The 21,337-nt window shown below is 39.6% G+C and overlaps 1 protein-coding gene across 3 annotated transcripts in view; it reads right to left on the bottom strand.

Annotated features, from left to right (window-relative positions):
• Window positions 1-21,337, bottom strand: part of slc30a6 (solute carrier family 30 member 6) — a 167,480-nt gene that overhangs the window by 108,389 nt on the left and 37,754 nt on the right. For all 3 annotated transcript variants that reach the window (XM_059985647.1, XM_059985648.1, XM_059985646.1), the window contains exons 5-6: window positions 5,002-5,044; window positions 2,565-2,630 (exon numbers count right to left, since the gene is read on the bottom strand). In XM_059985647.1, the coding sequence (XP_059841630.1) occupies window positions 2,565-2,630; window positions 5,002-5,044 (109 nt within the window). The remainder of the gene's footprint in view (window positions 1-2,564; window positions 2,631-5,001; window positions 5,045-21,337) is intronic.

The raw sequence follows: 21,337 nt of genomic DNA on the forward strand, positions 1-21,337 counted from the left end.
GGTTCGGATGTGCCAGGAAATGGGGTCTCCACAAAGGTTTTAGATTGTACAAGATCACCATAATCTTCAAATTTCGAATTACATTTCAAAAACTAACAAACCACAGGGAGCCGCATCACAGAGATCAAAGAGCCGCATGCGGCTCCGGAGCCACAGGTTGCCGACCTCTGGGCTAGATACACCTCTTAACTGGATCCTCTGCGCCCAGTTAAGCAGTGGAGTGACAGGACAGCTATGCCAACATCTGTCCATGCTTCAATGACAGGAGAGGTTAACAGAGGCCAAAAAATGACACTATTGATATCTTACTCCTGAACCACCAGCAAATGAATTCAACACTTTGGCCCATTGATTTAAAATTCATAGAAAAGCTCTTGGTTCGCCCATCTTGTGATTGGAAACTAAGACAGCTTACTGGATGGATGTAAATAATAATTCTGTATAAAGAGATTCCCTGTACAAGTGAAAGGGATGGTCATATAAAATAAACTTATGAACCTCAAAAAGCATGCCGATTTAAAATAATTCTCTCCATTACTGTCTTGTCTCTCAGTTCATAGTTATTAGAATAAAAATATTTTCAGTTTATACAATGTTGTCTCCATGTTGTCTGGATAACATGAGTTCCACAGTGCAAGAATGTGATAAGCACTGATCTTTCTGACAGAATTTGGTGTTGTTAACTGAATAATCAGACTTTGGGATTATCCATAGAACACAGAAACAAGTTGGCACTTGCATTTAAGTAGGGAGTAGCTAATATGGGTGTACATTGCTTAAGAATATATTTTTCAATTCCTTAGTTAAGCTACAGGTTGAAATTAAGCTGCTGCTCATCTTTCTCAAGATAATCAGCAGAATTTTGCTGCAATATATTTCCGTTTAGAAACCAGATCCAAATAAGTACACTGAACCACACTACGTCCTCACAGCTGGGCTCAGGGGCAACACCATGCTGGATAGATCCAAGATGATTGTTTTCTCATACTTTCAGATAAATGTGCCTATTTCAATGATCTCCTGTGTGGAAATGAACTTCTGCAATCAGAGAAAGTGGGCGGGAGAATGGTTAACAATCTGGATTATGAGCCTCATTTAGGAAAATTTGGTTCAACATTTAGTGGGTGCTTACAATAATTACATCAAAATAAAAGAGAATCTGACTGAACACTCAAGACGTACAACTTCTCCTGAGGGAAAAAAGGTGATGATTTTTCTTGGCCGTGGCATCTATGTGGTTGCACCAGGACAGGCTATTGGAGATGTTCACTCTTAGGAACTTGAAGCTCTCAACCTCAATGCCTTGATGTAAGCAGGAGCATATGCACTGCCCCCTTCCTGAAGTCAATGACCAGCCCTTTTGTTTTGCTGACACTGAGGGAAAGGATGTTGTCATGAGACCTGGCCTACCATGGTGGGCCACCTGCAAATTTGTAAATAAGTTAGAACAGAGTGGCCATGCAGTGGCTGGGGTGGGTAGGTAGGGATGAACCAGAGGGTCACAGAGAGTGCAATCACTGAGGAAAGCAGAAAATAAAGTGGAGAGAAGTTGTGATTGGAGGCAGGATCACGTTGCAGCTGGTGGAAGTGATGAAGGACGATGTTTCAAATGAGAAGCCTGGTTGGGTGAAAGGTGAGGACCATGCAACTCTATCTTGCTGTTGGGTGGAAGGATGGCAGGAGCAGAAGTTCAGAAAATGCAAGTGAGGGCTCCATTACCAGCATTAGAGGGGAAAGCCTTTTTCCCTGAAAAAGGAGGCCATTTCAGATGTCCAGAGTGGGAGCCTCACCTTGAGTACAGATGCAGTGGAGATGGAGAAACTGAGACTCACAAGAGACTGAGATGAGGATAGTGTGGTCAAAGTACCTATAGGAGTTGGTGTGTTTATAGCAAATGTCAGTAATTAGCTTGTCTCCCAAGATGCAGACAATGTATCACTACCACAAACTTTTCTCTGGTTGCCAGGCATGCCATCACAGATATTTTCAACAAGGGTATGATATCTGCCATTTTTTTAGTCATGTACTCTTTTGGACTCTCCTGGGATGTTTCCTATCCAGAGTTGCAGATAGCAGAAGGTATTCGGTCAATGTTCCCATTCCTTGCCCACACAGAACTATCCAATCCAGTAGAAAAGTAACTTGGTAGGTAATCATGAGCCAATCAGATGAAGTCCTAACTTCCAGAGATAGTTTCCATTAATGATCCAGGCTGCTACTCAATTATCAATGCTGCATTGATTATACATCACATCTAGATGCGGTATCAGTCTGCTAAGTCTCATACACACTTGATTGATTATTGTAATGGCTGTGCAATAGTGTATGAACCAAAGCCAATATTGTCTTCAATATTTTCCTCGGTAAACCACAATGGTGAAGTCCGATCACATGTCTTGAAACATTTGTATTTGAGGACGTTCATAAAATAATGCTTATACAAAAGTTTAGTGTTATTTAGTGTTATCTTATTAAAGTGAATAAAAGTACAGTGCTTTCTTCAAAACTTCTCTGATAATATACAAAATTTGGAAGTGTTTACTGTTCCTTAAACATACACTTACCCAAAAGAATATCCTGGACTGGGCTTCTTCAAAGTCACCCAGAAACTTATCAAGGAAGATACCAAACTGTGAAATAAACAGATGAAAACTGGACTGAAAATAAGGGACAAAGCAAAGCCAACCGTATTCATATTTACACAGTACTGTAAGTATTTTCTTATGTAATGCCCTGGTTCACATTTCTACTGCTATGCTGTAAATATTTAAATTTAGCAGTTCTGCAAGAGCAGTGTGTTCCGCTTTCAGACTGTTTGGATTATTGTTGAAGATAAGGGATGCTGAGGAATGCATGTCATCCAATTAGGGATGGTGGTTCTAGAGAACACTGGGGGAGAAGTCTGGTGAGGGACACTAAGGTTGGTCTTGGTCTTTTTTCATCAGGAGATGAAGAGAGAAGATGCAGGAGGGAACCAGTTATAGGATTCGATCCGAGGGGAAAACGTGATTCGATGGAGCCAAGGCACGGAGATCTACCAAGGATCAGTGAATATGGCTTCTGGAAGATCAGATCTCCAACCCGTGCACATTTGACTGTTTAATTATAATGGGCCCTTTGTATTTTTTTTTCCTTTTCTTTACTAACTCTGGTTAAGAGAACATTCACAAATATTCTTTTTTTATAATTGTAAAGGTGTGCAATCTGTTATTTCTTGACGACAGACTAGTTCAGGGTAATAAGGTACATAGCATTCACACAATTGGGGTTTGGTGGGTCAGACATCCCAATCTCACAGACTTGGCGGGACCAAAGTCACATACTCCCTAGATGTACAAAGCTGGAAAAAGGTGGTGGGTTCTTGCCATGGAATCCAGTGGCTGTTAGTGAGGGGCTAACAAGCCGCATCTCCAGAGACGCCCAGTAAAAGAGGATTTCACTTAAATATCATTTCCTGCATAGGTTAATCTTGATTTGATTTGAAGCACCTGATGGAAAGACATCCTACTCCATCCTCTCTTTATTTGCCCTTGAATCACCAATATCTGTAAGTCTTGCTTTTGTTAATAATTGGTAAACATTGTATTGTGCAAAAGTTTTAAGCACCCTAGCTACATATGTGTGCCCAAGGCTTTTGCACTGCACTATACCTCAATTTAAAACTCTAAATATTTCACAGAAAAGTGATTATCTAGAGGGATTTAATTATGTCACAAGTTTATCATTTGTTTTATCACTATTAACACTTTTAATCAAGTAACAATTTTCTGGGAAGCTGGTTTGATTTGTTTGGTACTGCTAGAAATAATTAACCCAATGGCATCATTGTACTAATCATTAATTTGGTACTCTTTAATTTCATTAATTTGTACATAACAAGAACAATTTTTCCCTTTTTCATTATAGTTGCACCAGTGATCAGAGAAACATTTTTAAAAGAGAAACTAACATAAAATGTTGAATTTCATTTGCAAAAAAAGTTATATGCTCAATTTAAAAGTAACAAAATGCAGCAGGTAGCAAAATACATTTTGCTAAAAATATACCACTCTCTATTTTGATTCAAATGATATCATCACAGATATGGCCAGTTGACCTATTTCCTTCAGCAAAGGGCAGAAGGTGTCTCACTGAAATAAAAAAGGGCCTGGTGTCATTTCCTAAATATCAATCTATTTTTCTTTTTCAGATATTTTCCCTTTTCAAATTTATTTCATTTGATGGGTGTAGTTTGGTTAATATTCCCTCATCTAACTCCAATAATTGCAATCTGCAGGATTTTATGGGAATTGTCTTGCTGAATTCTCAATCAACAATCAGACATATAGACCAAACCTCATTTATGCCAATTCCTCAGAAACAATATGCACATTTACCATTAGTATAAAAATAATTAGAAGGCAGAACAGCGGAAAAAACAACCAGCAGAATCCACCAAATAAATTCTCAAAATGTAAAGTGTGAGATGCAAACAAAGGTCAGCATTAACCCAGTGGAAAAAGAGGTCCAAAAGCTGGTTCTTGCATTTACTAAAGCAGTGACAATAAATGCAGCATAGTACAAGGAGGACATTGCTGAAGAAACTGGCTAAGCACAAAAAAAAAGTTAAACAAATGGCTTGCAAGCCACACTTAACTGATCATCTGACAGAAATCTGACACAGGATGACAAATAATTCCAAAAATATTTTCAGAATCTGGAAGAATAGCAGATGTTGCAGAAATACACAGTAGGTCAGACAGCATCAAAGAAGTTAACAGAATTAATGTTTTAGATTAACAGCTCTCCATCACAATGGTCTGATGAAAAGCTATCATCCTGTAACCCTGACTCTTGTTTCTCTCTCCACAGGTGCAGTCTGATGTGGTGAACTGTCTTTATTTCTACTCCCTCCACCCAAAATTTCAAGCACTGAGGCAAAGATAAGATTTCACATATTAATCAATCTTCAGTCCCGTTAGGCATAAGCAATCAAATTCATAGAATTATTAAAAGAATTACCTGAAAAAATCAAAGATGGTAAGATATGTATAAGCAGTCAAAGCTGTCGAGAAAAGGAGATAAAAATCAAATTAACTTCCACATACTATTTCCAGCACATAATTTTCATTATCCGTGGAAATAAGTGAAATTTATAAGCCTAGCATAAACACCAGTTTTCAAGTATTTCTTTAATCAAATGAATATTTCATCAATTTTTAATTCAAGAACTCTTTTTAAAATAGTATTGTTTGCTTATTTACTGTGGTATGTAAACATAATTTATTATTAAGTATTAATTCACCCTCAAATTCTTCAACATTTCAGAAATTGTTCTACTAGATACTGCTGTGACCGTGATCAAAGTCACAAGAGGGACAGAAAAGTCTTTACTCAGCAGAACAAGCAGGTATCATTCTGGAGACACTTTCAGAGAGGCTCACAACCCTAAAGGTACATCACATTTTTATACCCTTAAGATGAAAGGTAACAGTAGGTGATTCAATGAAATTTCAATAATTACAATGACATTGTTTACCTCTGAAGGTCCAAGTGCCTTTGGGAGAAACTAATTAACACAAATATTCTAAAGCCTTTTGACGACAGAGAGCAGACACTGGAAATTAATGTTGTCAGGGCTGTCTCTGAGTACTGTACACAAATATATAAGCGCACAAAAACCTATTGATTGCTTATACCTGTGACCATGTTTGAACTGCTAAGTGACAACATCCGTCTGGTTTGCCTGCACTCGCAAGTCACCATGGTACAAGTAATTTAGCCACATTTCCTGGTGTGGTGCAAGAAAGTTAACACAATGTCACTGTTATAACGTTTGGTTCTTGCATATTCAATCAGTTTCAACTTCAGTTTACTGCTTGTAATTTACAAAAAAAGATGAAGGCTTATTGAAAGCTCCCTGAACTTAATAAAATTTACAATAAGAACTGAAGCCTGGTTCTTGTTTGAATTAATATCTACTATATTTATATAACTCCAGAATCCTCTGCTGACAGATACAATCTAATTAACAAAACAGACCAACACTACAAAACCCAGCAGGATCCTTTACTATTTTCTGAAAGTCAGAATGCCTGCTATATCTGAAGTATCATTGATAAGATACTCGTTTGCTGCATTAAATCATGTTAAGCTTGTTGGTCACAGAGTCAGTGACATTTTCCTATTGACCTTTAGAGTATTCAGTCAGAATACATCATATTTTGATGAGTATTTGCTCTCTCTATTATGATAGCTGGCATTAATGTTACCGAGACTGCATTCTCCATATTAATCTCTTACTTCACAAATAATCTTGAAGCAGATCTAGTTTATCACAGCACACAAGGGGAAATCAAAGGTTAAAATATTATTAAACAAGTATTAATAACTGGAAAATATTGTGATCTCATCATTGAACAGTGTAGAAAGTCCTGTGACTGTCCTTTACACCAACAAAGGGGACATGAATTCATATATCGGGTTTCAGACTGATCGTGATTACTCTCTCATTGACGTAGTCTGCAAGGTTGGATAATCCAAGGATCTGCACATTGCCTTTCAATGAAATTTCCTGTAAGAGTTCCACTAACCTCCTCTAAGTCCTCATTGTTCCTGAAACAGTCACTACATAAATGCTCAAGGTTATCTAACCAAAACTTCCTGCTAATCCGTCATCAGATATAAGCAACAAACTCTTCAATGGAGGAGTGATGTAATAAATTAAGAAAGGGCAAAAGGTAATTATAATTATTTTAATGTATTTTTCCCAAAAACACATACATGCAAAGGATACAGGGGACGTGGTAATCAAATTTTAAAAATGCAGAACATTCAGCAGATCAGGCAGCATCTGAGAAAAGTCTGTTTCCATCAAATTCTTTTTATTTCCTGAAGGCATTTGACAGTGTCTCATGAAAGGATGGAGCACAAGAGCTCGTGGTATTAAGGAAAGTGTCCTAATGTGGATTTAAGATTAACCGTCATATAACAAAGCGAGTCAGATTTTAGGCTGTTAGGATGTTACTTGCAGTGTGTCTCAAGGCTCAGTGCTTGGTCCTCACTTTTTTATTGTTTATATTAATTACCTGAAGGAGTGGGCATAGTGCAAGATATCCACGTTTGCTCTAGACATGAAAATAAGCAGGAGCTTATGTGACTGTTTTGACGAGGATGTTAGGTGTCTTCAAAAAAGTATAGATTGGTTGAATGAATTGGTGAAAATTTGGCAAATGAACTTTAATGAGGGAACGGGAGAGGGTAAGTGAGATCTAAGATTTGCAGATTATCAAAGTACAAGGGGATCCAGCTACTTTTGTGCATGAGTCATAAAACATTAACAGGCAAATGCACCAGATATGTAGGAAAATGGCATATTAACTTTAATTGCAAGAGGTTGGAGCTTAGAAATAGGGAAATTATTACAATTATGTAAATTATTGGTTCGACAGCTCTTAGAGGACCATGTAGGGTTTTAACCCCCTTAGGGAGTAAAGGGATATGTGAAAATAAAAAACTTCAGTAGGCTAATTCCTGATGAGATTGTTGTCCTACCTCAGGCAAATAAGGTATTAGATCTGTAGTCCTCGGAATTCAGAAGACTGAAGATGATAATATGAAGAACGAGATCCTAATGGGGCACACAAGTACTATGTCAAGATGTCCCCATAAGTAAATCATGAACAAAGGGACATAGTTAAAAACTGAGTGAGCTGTCATTTAACACTGAGGGGCTTTAGAAATTCTTGTAGGGAGTGGTGCACCTCCACAGAATTCTCTATCCTGAATGGTTATGGGGACAGATTATTGGAGGTATTTAGAACGGAGGTATATACATGCTTGAAAGATCAGGAAATTCAGAGCAATGGGGAATTGGCACACCAGTGTAGTGATACCTATGGCAGAACAGCCATGATCATGTTAAGTTTAAGGGATCAGAAGGTCTACTCCTGTGATTGCTCTATGTCTTTTGTGTCCACGTTTTCAGCATCTGCATTTTTTGATCTTCTCTTTCACGCTCCCCCCTTCCCTTGGGCCGAAGATGCTAAAGCTTAAGAACACTCACTGCCAGGCACAAGGACAGCTTCTATCGCACTGTTATAAGACGCCTGAATGGACCTCTTGTACGTGAACAATCAAATCTACCTAATCATTCCTCTTGCATCTTTCTACCTACCTGCACTCCCTCTACAGCTATAACACTATATTCTGCATTCAATTATTGCTTTTTCTTTGTTCTACCTCAAAGTGTCTATGTTTTAAAATTATCTGTATGGATGGCTTGCAAAACTACACATTTTTTCCAGTAAATTTGGGTATGGTAATAAGAAACTAATACTAGTTTAACTATCACTGAAGAGTACCATAGCATCCATTTACATCATACTATCAGTAATGGATTATAAATACTTGTAGTATCCAAATATTACTTTATGATGTTTTTTTAAAAGATACCAGTCACATTAAATCTCTATTATCTGGTTATTGACCAAGAAAGCAGTACCTCCATCTAAACCTTTCATTGCTTTAAATCACTTCTATCAAATGTTTTGCTATCGTTTGAAATCTTAAAATATAAGCACAAAGTCTGCAGCTCATGTATAAACAGAGCTGGGTCAAAAAAGAGCGATCTGCATTTTTCCATATTATTCAGAAGTGAAAAATATATTCATTTTCAAACCCATCTCCTCCAAATACAACAAAAATCCGGCTATTAGAGAAGCATTTGATGCTCATCATCTTATGATAATCAGATTACATAATGTATAACTAAAATCCAAACCAATCTTACAGCATGATTTCTTTTATTTGCTGCTATAGAAAATCATAAATGGGTGAATGGCTAACGATTTTCTAAATGAAGAATACACTCTGCCCCCTCGCCTTTCCAGAGAGTGGTTAGAGAAGAGACCAAATTGTGGGTTACCCTTTAGTCATCTGAGAGGATATCCGATTCCCTCATACATTTCAGTACAGAGTTGTGCAGAAAGTATCAGTCTAATTCCTAAATTAATGACTGTTGCCTTGCAGTATTAGTAACTGCAACAGTAATCGTGATGGCTGTTCTCCAAGTTAAATGCATTAAATCAAGCCTTGGACATGAATACAGGCAGCAACAAGACTCATGGTTGCAGTAAGAGGATCCCTGATGTGCACAGCTAATCCTCCAGTCAGTACAACAAACATACACACAGTAACAGAGATCATCCTGAAATATAGAGCAAATATTTAAACATTCTAACAGCCATACAAAACTGGCATGTTTCCTTTGGAGTATAGATAAGACATCTCGCACTCTGCAAATAGTTCAACAATAAAGATGAATATTTTATTATAAATGACTACAGTTCACTCAACTGGTTAAATCTAAAGAATATTGAAAATAAATGCTACAATTATAAAAACAGATTTAATTCAATATTCTCAGATTACAATATAGAATAACCACTATAACATGGACAAATTTAATGGATAGACGTGATATAAACTACAGGGAGTCAAATGGCAGATATTATGACAGAAAAGCAAAGTAGCTTTGCATCCAAGCTTGACTTATTGAAGGTGACATTGAAGTGTACCACTGAGGTTTAGAAACATATAAAACTTAAACTGTGTTTATGTTTAGTTTTATAAAACAAAATGCTGGTCCATGTACTCCGATTTTGAGCTCATTTATCAAAGGAGGTAATAATACCAAGAACAATCCTTTCCACACTTCTAAACATAGCTTGAATATTATAGACACCTTGCTTGAGTCTTTTACTTGCATTTTTTGACACAATAACACAACTACTGTCATTCCTGCATACCAACATAAGGTTACTAACAGAAACTTGAAAACAGTACAGATCTATCCGAATATAAATATCATACTTAGGTACACCAACATCTTTGATAAAATGAGAAAACACAAATAGGGTTAATGTCATTTAAGGTCCAACAATAAGAGTTTAAAGGCCTAACAGTCTTGCAACACAATGTAGTCACATGAGTATCAATTTAGTACAGATGAATGTGCTCATCTCGGGATTTATGCTGCTCTTACTACAATTTACATCATATGTATAGAGTACCCCTGCGGCCATCCCCCTCAACAACAGGTATATCACTATGGATAGTGATGGGGGGTGGGGGGGGGGGATTGACCTAGCAGAGGAAAGTCACAACGGCCAGGTCTCTGGCACACTGTGGTGCTAGGGCAGGGGTCAGCAACCTTTACCACTGAAAGAGCCACTTGGACCCGTTTCCCACAGAAAAGAAAACACTGGGAGCCGCAAAACCCGTTTGACATTTAAAATGAAATAACACTGCATCCAACGTTTTGTTTTGCCTTTATGCTATGTATAAACAAACTATAATGTGTTGCATTTATGAAATTGATGAACTCCTGCAGAGAAAACGAAATTACATTTCTGCATGCAACAAAAACATTTTGAACTCCGAAAAAAAGACGTTGGGTTGAAGGTTACTTTTAAGTAAAATACTCAACGTCTATTTGAGTCCTTCTTGTATTTATGAAAAACGCCAAACTTAAATTTGCCGCCAGCAGCAAACCAAAAATAACGTCAACCAGCTGTCAACCTGAAAAATAAAAGGACTATTTCACTGAACAATGAAAACATATGAATATACGTAAAATAATAGGCAATTAAAATATTTATCATACTTGTTCAGGTTGACTCACACCTGACAATGCAGTCGTATTCAGTAGGGATGGATCGATGCTTAGGGGAGTGACCGGGAAGGATAATGTGTTTTTTCCCTCTCTGAACTCACAGAAGCGTTTCCCAAACGATGTTTGCATTGCGATGATTGCAGAATGTAAATACTCTGAATTTATCATGTCGTGACCTTGTTTGAACTCTCTCAAATTGGGAAGTGAGACAATGTGCCTTTCTGTAAATCTCTGGCAAGCAACGTCAACTTGCGCTCGAATGCCAAAACATCCTCCAACATGTGCAGGGCTGTACGTCCTTACCCCGTTGAAGAGCTGTGTTCAGCGTGTTCAGGTGCGCTGTCATGTCTACCATGAAGTGTAGCTTTTCCAGCCACTCTGGCTGTTCCAGCTCAGGAAAGTTGAGCCCTTTGCTGCCCAGGAAAGTTTTCACTTCTTCCAGACACGCGACAAAGCGTTTCAGCACCTCCCCTCTGGACAGCCAGCGATAAAAACACGTTGTAGCGGTGTGCTACACGCAGTCAGTAAACTGCAGTCAAAGATAGCTTTATTCGAACTAAACAGCCTTGCTTTTAAGCCTCCCTCAACTCGCCCCCCATGGGTGCGGATGCTGCAAAAGACACGTACTCACAAACCCCCGTAGGCTATCTCCCTTAGCCTGAACGCTGGCTAATTGTGAGCCGGTTCGGATGTGTCAGGAAATGGGTCGCCACAACGTCTTATTTAGATTGTACAAGATCAACTTAATCTTCAAATTTAGATTTACATTTCAAAAACTAACAAACTAACATAAAATACATTTTAATTAAATACTGACCATGTAGCGGTGTGCTACACGCAGCGCTAAAATTACGACACGGAGTCGGTAACTGCAGTCGAAGGAAAAAACTTTATTCGAAATCTTCAGCCTCACTTTTAAGCCTCCCTCAACCTGCCCCCCATGGCGCAGAGGCTCCAAAGCTCTGTGCTCGCAAACCCCCGTAGGCTATCTAATTGTGAGCAGGTTCGGATGTGCCAGGAAAAGGGTCGCCACAACCAATTATTTCCCAAAGCAACAGGGAGCCGCAGCACAGACGTAAGAGAGCCACATGTGGCTCCGGAGCCGCGGGTTGCCGACCCCCATGCTAGGGGATTCATTAGTTAGGGGAACAGACAGGAGGTTCTCGAGGTGAGAACAAGATTCCCGGATCGTACGTTGCTTCCCGGGTGCCAGAACCAGGGATATCTCGGATCGAGTCCTCAGCAGTCTTAAATGGGAGGGTGAACAGGCAGAAGTTGTGGTCCTTGTAGGTACCAATGACATGGATAGGATGAGTGACAAAGTTCAGCATAGGGAGTTCAGGGAGTCAGGTGCAAGGTTAAAGAGCAGGACCTCCAAGGTTGTGATCTCAGGAGTCCAACCATGTCACATGCTAGTGAAGCCAGAGCTGGGAAGTTCTGTTTAATAAATGGCTAAGGAGTTGGTGTAGGATGGAGGACATAAGATTTCTGGATCAATGGGCTCTCTTCCAGAGAAGGTGGGTCCTCTACAGAAGGGGCAGTTTGCACCTGAATTGAAGGGGGACCAAAATCTTAATATCCGAGCGGGAAAGTTTATTAATGCTGCACAGTGGAGGTTAAACTAGAGTTGCAGGGGATGGGAACCAGAGTGCCAGAAGAGTTAGTGGAGAGGTTGTGGAGGCAGATGTTGGTAATACCTCAGAAAAAGTTAAGAATTAAAAGGTTGAGCATGGTGCAGCTAGTGTTCTGAGCTGTGTATATATCAACACAAGAAATATTGTAGGAAACATGGGTGGTGGTGCTGAAGATGAGGTAGTTGGCTAACAAACAGAGGCATGTGTAGTGAGGAAAAGCTGTTGATAGGGTAGAATTGCAGTCAACACGATGAGTTGCAAGATAAAAGGTAGACAAAATCGAAAAAGGCGAATACAGGACTGAAGATGTTATATTTGAATGCCTGTAGTATACAGAATAAGGTAGATGAACAACATAGCTGCAGATTGGCAGGCATGATGTTGTAGGCATCACTGAATCATGGCTGGGAGCTAAATGTCCAATACACATTGTATCAAAAGGACAGTCAGGAAGGCAGAGGGGGTGGCATTGCTTCGGTGGTAAAACATTAAAACAAATCATTCAAAAATGGTCACATAGGATAGGAAGGAGGAATCACTGTGGATAGCACTAAGGATCTGCAAGGGTAAAAATACCCTGATGGGAGTTGTATACAGAACCCCAAACAGTAATTAGGATGTGGCCTACAAATTAAAATGGGAGATAGAAAAGGCATGTAAAAAGTGCAATGTTGTAATAAACATGGGGAATTTCAATATGCAGGTAGATTGAGAAAATCTGGTTGGTGCTGAATCCCAAGAGAGGGAATCTCCATAATGCCTACAAGATAGATTTTTAGACCAGCTTGTCCTTGAGCCCACTAGGGGATCAGCTATTCTGGATTGGACGTTGTGCAATGATCTGGAATTGATTAGAGAGCTTAAAGTAAAAAAAAACCTAGTAGAAAGTGATCAGAATATGATGAAATTCATCCTGAAACCTGAAGAGGAGCAATTAAAGTCAAACGTATCAGTATTCCAGAGACATGGGAGAGGATTTGGCCATAATTAATTGGAAAAGAACACTGGCAGGGATGACAGCAGAGCAGCAATGGCTGGAATTCCTGTTAATAATTTAGAACATCCTTTTCTCTGTATGTATATACATCCCAAAGAGGAAGAATTACTCTAAAGGCAGATGACACAAACGTGGCTAACAAAGAAAAGTCAAAGCAAACATAAAAGCCAAAAAAATGGCATATAATAGAGCAACTATTAGTGGGAAGTGAGAGGAAGGCAACAGAAGGCAATGTAAAAAGTCATTATGAAGGTGAAGATGGAACACCAAAGTAATATAGAGTATACCATAAGGTTCTACAGATATATAAAGTGTAAAAGAGAGGTGAAAGTGGATGTCTGACCACTGGAAAACGATGGTGGAGAGGTAGTGATGGGTGACAATGAAATGGCAGACGAACTGAATGAATATTTTGCATCAGATTTCACTGTGGAAGACAACAGCAATATGGTGGAAGTTCCAGGTGTCAGGGGTCATGTAGAGAAGGTTCTTGGGAAACTGAAAGGTCTGAAGGCAGATGTCACCTGGACCAAATGGTATGCATCCCCAGGGTTCTGAAAGAAGTGGTTGAAGAGATTGTGGAGGTATTAGTAATGATCTTTCATGAATCACTAGATTCTGGAATGGTTCCAGAAGACTGGGAAATTGCAAATGTCACTCCACTCTTGAAGGAGGGAGAGAGGTAGAAGAAATGAAACTACAGGCCAGTTAATTTGACCTCAGTGGCTGGGAATATGTTGGAATTGATTATTTAGGATGCGAATTCAGGGAACTTGGAGGCACATGATAAAATAGGCTGTAGTCAGCATGGTTTCCTCAAGGGAAATCTTGCTTGACAAATCTGTTGGAATTCTTTGAAGAAATAACAAACGCGATAGACAAAGGAGAGTCAGTTGATGCTGTGTACTTGGATTTTCAGAAGGCCTTTGACAAGGTGCCACATGAGGCTACTAAGCAAGCTACGAATCCATGGTATTACAGGAAAGATTTAGTACGGATAAAGCAATTACCGATTAGCAGGAGACACAGAGTGGGAATAAAGGGAGCCTTTTGTATTGGCTGCTGGTGACTCATGGTGTTCCACAGTAGTCTGTTTCGGGACCAATTCTTTTTATGTTATGTAACAATGATTCGCAGAGAGCGGCCGACAAAAGTCTTGCTCGAGGGATCTGTAGATCGCAGCAAAGTAGCTGCTCTGCTACTTACCAAACCCTGAGCCCGAATTAGGTCATCTGTGAATATTTTAGCACCAGGTTCCCCACGAACATTCGGTGTGCTAAACAGGTTTAGAGATGGCACCCATTTGCCTGCGCTCCAGGCCAGTAGCAACGGCACTTCTCGCCAGCCGCGCAAGGTGGCCTGTTACCTGAAGCCAACCAGTGATCCCTGCGTACGAGGGTATCACTGTGTTTAGGCAACCGATGACCTTGTGTGCGTTCAAGTTCAACAGTGGGCGTGACAGGGAATGAGGAAAGGTGCAGCTGATTCATTATCGTTTTATATCGCCAAATCATATCGTTTCCTGACGGCCTGGTAGCACATGCTTTGTGGCCCGATGGTTGGGCACCACTGCTCCAAAGGACCTCAGTCTCCTCAGGAAGTAGAGGTGACTCTGGCCTTTCTTGTACACAGCCTCTGAGTTGGTGCTCCACTCAAGTCTATTGTCCATGTGCTTGTAGGTCCTCAGCACATCCACATCCTCACCATCAACAGTAACAGGGAGCAGTGCCAGTTTAGTATTCCCAAAGTCCATCACCATCTGCTTTATCTTACTGATGCTGAGCTGCAGATGATTAGCTGTTAGTCTCTTTCTCATTGGAATTACATCATGGTATTTAAAGGGTGAATGGGAGGTGAGGTTCAAAAGACAGCATATTCACAAGATATCTTGCTGTCATGGGTACTTTGAAGATAATTGAATTTAATAGGCATTCAAATGGGTTTCTGAAGCAGTGCAGAGTCCCACCCATGACAGGACTGCATTTGATCTCATCTAAGGGATTGCAGGAGGAACTTTTTTGGAACAGTGACCATTATTTCATGAGCTTCCTGATAGTCGAGGGAAAAGGCAAAGTTGGTCCTCAAGTTAGGGCCTGAAACTGGAAGGTGGACTTCAATAATGCAAGACAGAATCTGGCATAAGTAGACTGGGAGCAGCAGCTGCAAGGGAGAACAACTGATTAGTAGGAGGCTTTCAAAGCAAAAGAGTAAGCCAAAAGGCAAAAATGGTAAGTTTAGGGAATCTTGATTAGCAACGAATATCAAACATTTGATCAGAGAAAAGGAGGAAGCATATGCTAGGTATAGGAAATTAGAGCGCTCTTTGAAGTCTGTAGGGAATATCGACTAGAAATCAAGAAAGAAATTAGGAAGGCAAAAATAAGCCACTAAATTATTTTGACAGATATGAGTATGGAAAACCCCAAATCATTTTGTAAATAAACTGGAAAGAATAGGTCCTCTCAGGGACTAGAGAGGCAAAGATCACGGGATATGAGTTCAATCCTAAATGAACACTTACTATTGGTATTCACCAGGCAGTAGAGTTTATTTATTTAGAGATACAACATGGAATAGGCTTATTTGGTCCTTGGAGCACACCACCCAGCAACTCCCGACAACCCTGATCTAACACTAACCTAATCACAGGACAATTTACAATGGCTAATTAACCTACCCCGTATGTCTTTGTACTGTGGAAGGAAACTAGAGGACCTGGAGAAAACCCACAAATTCCACGGGAAGGACGCGCAGTGACTCCTTACAGAGGATGCCGGAACTGAATTCCAAACTCCAACACCCAGAGTTGTAATAGCGTTGTGCTAACCGTATGCACCCATAGCATCAATGGATGAAATGATGGCACATAGAATTTAATCCAGCCAAGTTCAAGGTAATGCACTTTGTGAAGTCAATTTCCTGTGGGACGTATAGATTAAACACCTTTGGAGTTCTGATATATACAGACTTGGGGTGCAGATTAATACCTCATTGAAAATGGCAACAAAGAAGAATAAAACAGTAAAAAAAAAGGCACTTGGTATGCTTGCATTTCATAGGTTGAGTCACTGAGTTTAAGAGTTGAGATGTCAGATTGCAGCTGTACAGAACATTAGTCGGACTATTACAATAGTTCTGATAACCACATGATAATAATGGTAGAAACTGAAAGAGTACAGAAAAAAATCATTTAGATGTAGCCTGGAATAAGAGGCTGTAGTTAAAAGAAGAGAAGGGATAGACTGGGTTTATTCTCATTGGGATGTAGGCACTTGAAGTGTGACTTTACAGAGATTTATAAAATGAAGAGAATAAATAAGATAGTCAACATCTTTATTCCCAGGGCAGGGATGTCCTGAACTAGAGAGGAAAGGTTTACAGGAAGAGGAGGAATTGAAGTAAGACCCAAGGGACATGTTTCTCCTGGCAGAGAAAGTAGTGAATATATGAGATAGCCCACCAGAGGAGGTGGTAGAGGCAGATACAATCACAATACTTGAAAAGATATTTTGATAAGTAGTTGGAGAGAAAAGGCAAGCAAGGATATGGATCTAATAAGAGCAAATAGGCTCAATGAGGTGGGCTAAAAGGACCCAATTCTGTGGTGCTCGTTTCCAGGAATTTCAGAAAATTGTGCGTTTACACTGATGTTTTACAGAAACTGAAGGGTCGCGGCCCTAAATGTTGATTATACTTTTTTCCATAGGTGCTGCCTGGCCTGCAGAGTTCCTCCAGCATTTTGTGTGTATTGCTTGGATTTCCAACATCTGCAGATTTTCTCGTTTGTGACTAAATTCAGAGCAAAAGCTAGGAAATGGTTTAAAACATAGTTTAGTTGCCACCCACATATTGGCTTAGGTGTGTGAAGCAATCTTGTTTTTTGATTTGGTGCACAACAATTGTGACTGCAGTTAATCTTACCATCTTAATTTTGATGGATCAATCCGCATACTCAAACATGCCGAATTTCAAGGAACTCGATACATTTGGATAATCAGTCCATCTGTGATGTCTTTGCAGGATCACGGGCATCTTGTGGCAAGACAGTGTCCCCACCACAGAAGTGCTTCAATGGGCCGAGAGCTCTGGCACGGAGACACTGATCATGAAGGCTCAACTTCGATGGATTGGATATGTAGTCCGGGTGGAAGACAACCACTTTCCAAAGATGGTATTCTTTTCTGAGCTGGCACATGGCACCAGAGGCAGAGAGGTCTCACAAAGTGCTATAAAGACTGCTGAAAGCATCCTTGAAGCCATGCAATATCCCTGTGACTGGCTGAGAGGCCTATGACCATAATGCCTGGCACCCGACAGTCTACAAAGGCACCAGCACATTCGAAGAGCGGTAGCTGAAGGACCTCAACCAAAAGTGCCAGGACTGCAAGAAGAGACAACCTGACACTCCAATGACCGTAACGTGCCCGACCAGCAGGCACACCTGCGCTTCCCAGTTCAGACTTCGCTCTCATCAGAGTTGTCGCTGATGCCATCGTCATTCCCAATGGACTTCCAAGAAGATTCATTTAGATAATATTGCTTCCACATAGTGAACTTACATGCTCCTCCACACATGAATTCAATGTTTCTGGAATATCTAAAACAACAAGAGTTTACATGAATGATTGCAGGTGTGGCAGAACTAGATCTGATGCAAGAAGAAAAACATTGAGAAGACTTCATAAGATTTTACAAACTTCTGGCTCCATTAAAGCACTTTAATACCATAACGCAGCACACTGATGTTTGAGAACAGCATCACAGCAGCAGGATAAGGTCAGCTGTGTATGTTTACAAAAGTGGCCAATCAAGATAAAAGAAACAAGAACAATAAAGGTAAATTAATCCATCTTTGTGTTTTAATTTTTAATGCAGATTGCAGAACACAAGACAAACATTCATATACTCTCCCACTTTATTTGTGCCATTTTATTTCCTGCTCTGGGGACAGATACATTTCCTAAATAACTGCAGGCCTGCTACCAAGGGATCAGCAAAGTTAAAGGCGCTGCCCTTTCCCATCCATCTATGCTACATTTAGCCCATTCCCTTGGCACAGCAGCAACTGAGCCAATAGAATGGTGTAGAAACGTTCGATTTCCGATACCGAAATCTTAGCTAGTTTTCAGACTTGGAGAAGAGATTTGCAAACTACAGCATTCTGCTGTCATTGCTTCATGAAACACATATCGACCACTCAGTGTCGGATGTCGTAAAATGCTCTGCATTAAAAGAGAATTCTTCAATAAGTAAACTAAAAGCTTTATTGACTGAAAACAAGAATCCACTTGGTACATTCTAAAAAGAAATTTAAGACTTTAAAAGGAAGTTTTGCGTCAATGCGTCCCTGCAAAACTACCATTAGTGGCTGTGGATTCAGGTTGATAAAGGCAGCCGTCTCCTACCAGTCACTAAGACAATCTTCCCACTTTAGCCAACTCCAGACATCCAGATGGATTGAGCTGTCATAACATTACAGCAGATACTGTCGACTAGGCTGCACAGATTTCATACCTCATCTGAGATTTCCACTTTGCTGCTTCATGGCACAGCCAGCAAGTTAAGTTTGTTTACTATGTTCTGCCAGACTGGGTTTGAAGGTTAATGCTGAAAATTTAGTACAACTGTAGAGAAATATTTAAAAATGTATTACTTGATCTCCCAAGGTACCGCTCATACATAAAGTTCATTTTCAATGTCTCTTGCAATGATCTTTTTGGTGGTGCTCACTCCTCAACTATTTTGCAGTTTTTATTGCTAGATTTATTTTCTACTGTTATTTTGTACATTAACCTTTCTAATCTTTTCTTCCTCTTAGTAAAAAGGTTAATAGGTTTTACATTCAAACAACCCAAAGTACACACATGTTGTATTTTAATAATGGAAATAGGTATTGATATGGTGAAGATCAGAGAAATACATTAACACCAGCTGGTGAACTATTCATAGGTTTGAGGGAGCATGAGTCTAGGGTCCTGCTGAGAAAGTGCAAAGCTTAGTAAGGAAAAGGAAGTGCCCATGTTTGAGTATGGAGATCAATTGGAATAGTATGAATATGTAGAGTGCAAAACAAGGAGATCAGCTGAGTTACAACACTCATGTCAATGGGAACAATCAATAGCTAGCATTTTCTGTGTCTCATAAAATGGTGTTATTTGAAACCACCCAAAGGAAGACCAAGTTTCTGCAAAGACAAGGACAGTTTAGCCTCCTCTATCATGAACAACGTCTGTATCTTCAAGTAGTACATTAATATCCAGATGGGTGTGTAATGTTCAACAAAGCTTCATGCCTGTTAACCAAGTGTGCAAATGTCTCTGCCATGCTTGCGCATCTGAATTCAGCAAAGGCTGAATTTTAATGGCACATTTCTAATGAATTCAAGATTATCAAACTTGTTAAGTGAATCTCAGGTTGAAACACAATGATGAATCATCCTTGTTGTAACTTTGAGAAAACGCTCTATGACAAAACTAACGCAAGGAACTTCAGTACTGATTCAAAGAGTGCTCTGTTCCATATTTTTTCAACATTGAGATCCTTTATTTTGATTGACAGAAAAGGCAAGTATGGTATTCTGAAAAAAAAACAGCAACATTGCATCAGATTTCTTTGAGCCGGATTCCCAACAGAGGTGCACACCAGCAGGAAGGGCAGAAGTTCATGTCAGTTTCCCATCACTATATCAAGCACAGAGAGGGCATGGTCTAGCATAGCAGGACTATCAGTAATACATTTCTCTATACATATTGCTGTAATAACAAATTTTAGCAACATGGGAGCAAACTCTATCTATAAAAGTGCAGCAACACTGCATTAACTTTTTTAAAAAATTCAATTTTGTGATAATTTTGAACATCATAAGAAAATCTTCACAACACTGAACACTTTGAACAACACTAACTGACCTAAAGAAAATGTTCAAATGAGTAAATTTATTAAATCATTCCTATTCCTCTGCAATCTCAGCTTTACCTTTTAACAATTTTCAAAGATTGGTTTATTTTTAAAAGATGAAATCAACCAGCCACTGGGGTATGAAAGTAAAATGAAAATGAAAATGAGAACTGTTTGTTATTAACAACCTGTTAAAATGTCGACTGAATCTAATTGATCCTGATACAAAAGTTGAAAGTAATTTTATTATCAAAGTACAAATATGACACCATATACAAGCTGGAGATTCATTTTCTTGCAGGCATTCACTCTTACACCTTCTGCTCGATGGTAGTAGCAAGAAAAGAGGGAGATGGGTCAAACACGGTCAGATGCAGCTGAACACCAGTTCGTTTTCCACTGTCAGTCCTCAAAGCTTTAATCTGTCTCGACACTTTAATCAGCTCAGGGTAATTGGGCTGTACAGTGACTTGTTTTCCGCTCTTGGGTCATCTCTCAAAGTACATATTTATCATCAAATTGAGATTCATTTTCTTGTTGGCATTCACAGTGAATACTGCATGTGTAGGCCTCCATTAGTCTCGATAGACCATGGATTTACGCTTTGGAAAGTTTCCAGGGGACAAGCCTGGACAAGGTTGTATGGAAGATCGGCAGTCTCCCCTCTCCACACCACTGATGTTGTCCAAGGGAAGGGCATTAGGACCCATACAGCTTGGCACTGGTGTAGTGAATACTATAACATAGTAGAATCAATAAAAGACCACACCCAATAGGAAGGGAAAAACACCAATGTGTAAATGACAACAAACTGCACATACAAAAAGAAGAAAAAATAATAAGACAGACAGACATACTTTACTGATCCCGAGGGAAATTGGGTTTCATTACAGTGGCACCAACCAAGAATAGTGTAGAAATATAGCAATATAAAACCGTAAGTAATTAAATAATAGGTAAATTATGCCAAGTGGAAATAAGTCCAGGACCAGCCTATTGGCTCAGGGTGTCTGACACTCCGAGGGAGGAGTTATAAAGTTTGATGGTCACAGGCAGGAATGACTTCCTATGACGCTCAGTGTTGCATCTCAGTGGAATGAATCTCTGACTGAATGTACTCCTGTGCCTAACAAGTACATTATGGAGTGGATGAGA

This window comes from Hypanus sabinus, chromosome 12 (assembly GCF_030144855.1).
Source record: "Hypanus sabinus isolate sHypSab1 chromosome 12, sHypSab1.hap1, whole genome shotgun sequence".
In the NCBI taxonomy this organism is placed as follows: Eukaryota; Metazoa; Chordata; class Chondrichthyes; order Myliobatiformes; family Dasyatidae; genus Hypanus; species Hypanus sabinus.